Source organism: Trypanosoma theileri, assembly GCF_002087225.1.
Source record: "Trypanosoma theileri isolate Edinburgh chromosome Unknown TM35_Tth_66_V1, whole genome shotgun sequence".
NCBI lineage: Eukaryota > Euglenozoa > Kinetoplastea > Trypanosomatida > Trypanosomatidae > Trypanosoma > Trypanosoma theileri.
In genome coordinates this window covers 49,657-50,247 of record NW_021639908.1, presented here as the reverse complement: position 1 = coordinate 50,247, position 591 = coordinate 49,657, and the positions used below count along the sequence as shown (strand labels likewise).

At 48.9% G+C, this 591-nt stretch overlaps 1 protein-coding gene across 1 annotated transcript; it reads left to right on the top strand.

Moving 5' to 3' along the window:
- Window positions 1–2: 2 nt before the first annotated feature.
- On the top strand, window positions 3–494 carry TM35_000661120 (uncharacterized protein; the record flags this gene model as incomplete). The annotated part of the gene is made up of 1 exon (XM_029031115.1): window positions 3–494. A coding segment is annotated over one exon (492 nt), but the record flags the coding sequence as incomplete, so codon positions are not given.
- Window positions 495–591: the final 97 nt, after the last annotated feature.

Here is a 591-nt window from a genome sequence, read left to right as displayed (position 1 = left end):
TTGATAATGAGGATGACGTGATGTCTGAGGCTACATCAGGATGTTCGCGGGCTGTCTCACTTAATGGGAGTTCCAGATTAGTTGCGACTGTGCTAATGGGGTTTTTTAGACCTTTTCCTGCGGCGCAGCGTCTCAAACTGCTGACATCCATGTGTGAGCGGTGGGGTGTGGAGGTTGATGGTGTTGCTGGTAATCGCAATTTGGATGGTCGGGCTGCTGCACTGGTGGACCTTCTTGCTGTGAAGCTGAACCACGTGCTGGAGCGTGCTGCCGGTGTTTCAACGTGGTACTCCCATGCTTTGCGGAGTGTGTCTGATCGTCGCTCGATGGGTTGGAGTTCGTCAATCCCACCTGAACGCAGACCACTGATTGCATCCTCATGTGCTTCCAGCTGGATGGAAACGTGTAGGGATCGTTTTGGTGCATCTACAATCTCTTCACCTAATTCCTCAAGGACCGTGGAGTTTGGTATGCCAAACTTTTATGGTAGATGAGGTGGAGTTATTCCATTTTTTGTGCTTGTTTGTATTGTGTTTTAAATGACGTTTCTGTTATTGCTCTTCTACATTCTCCCATAGTGGTGGCATCCAT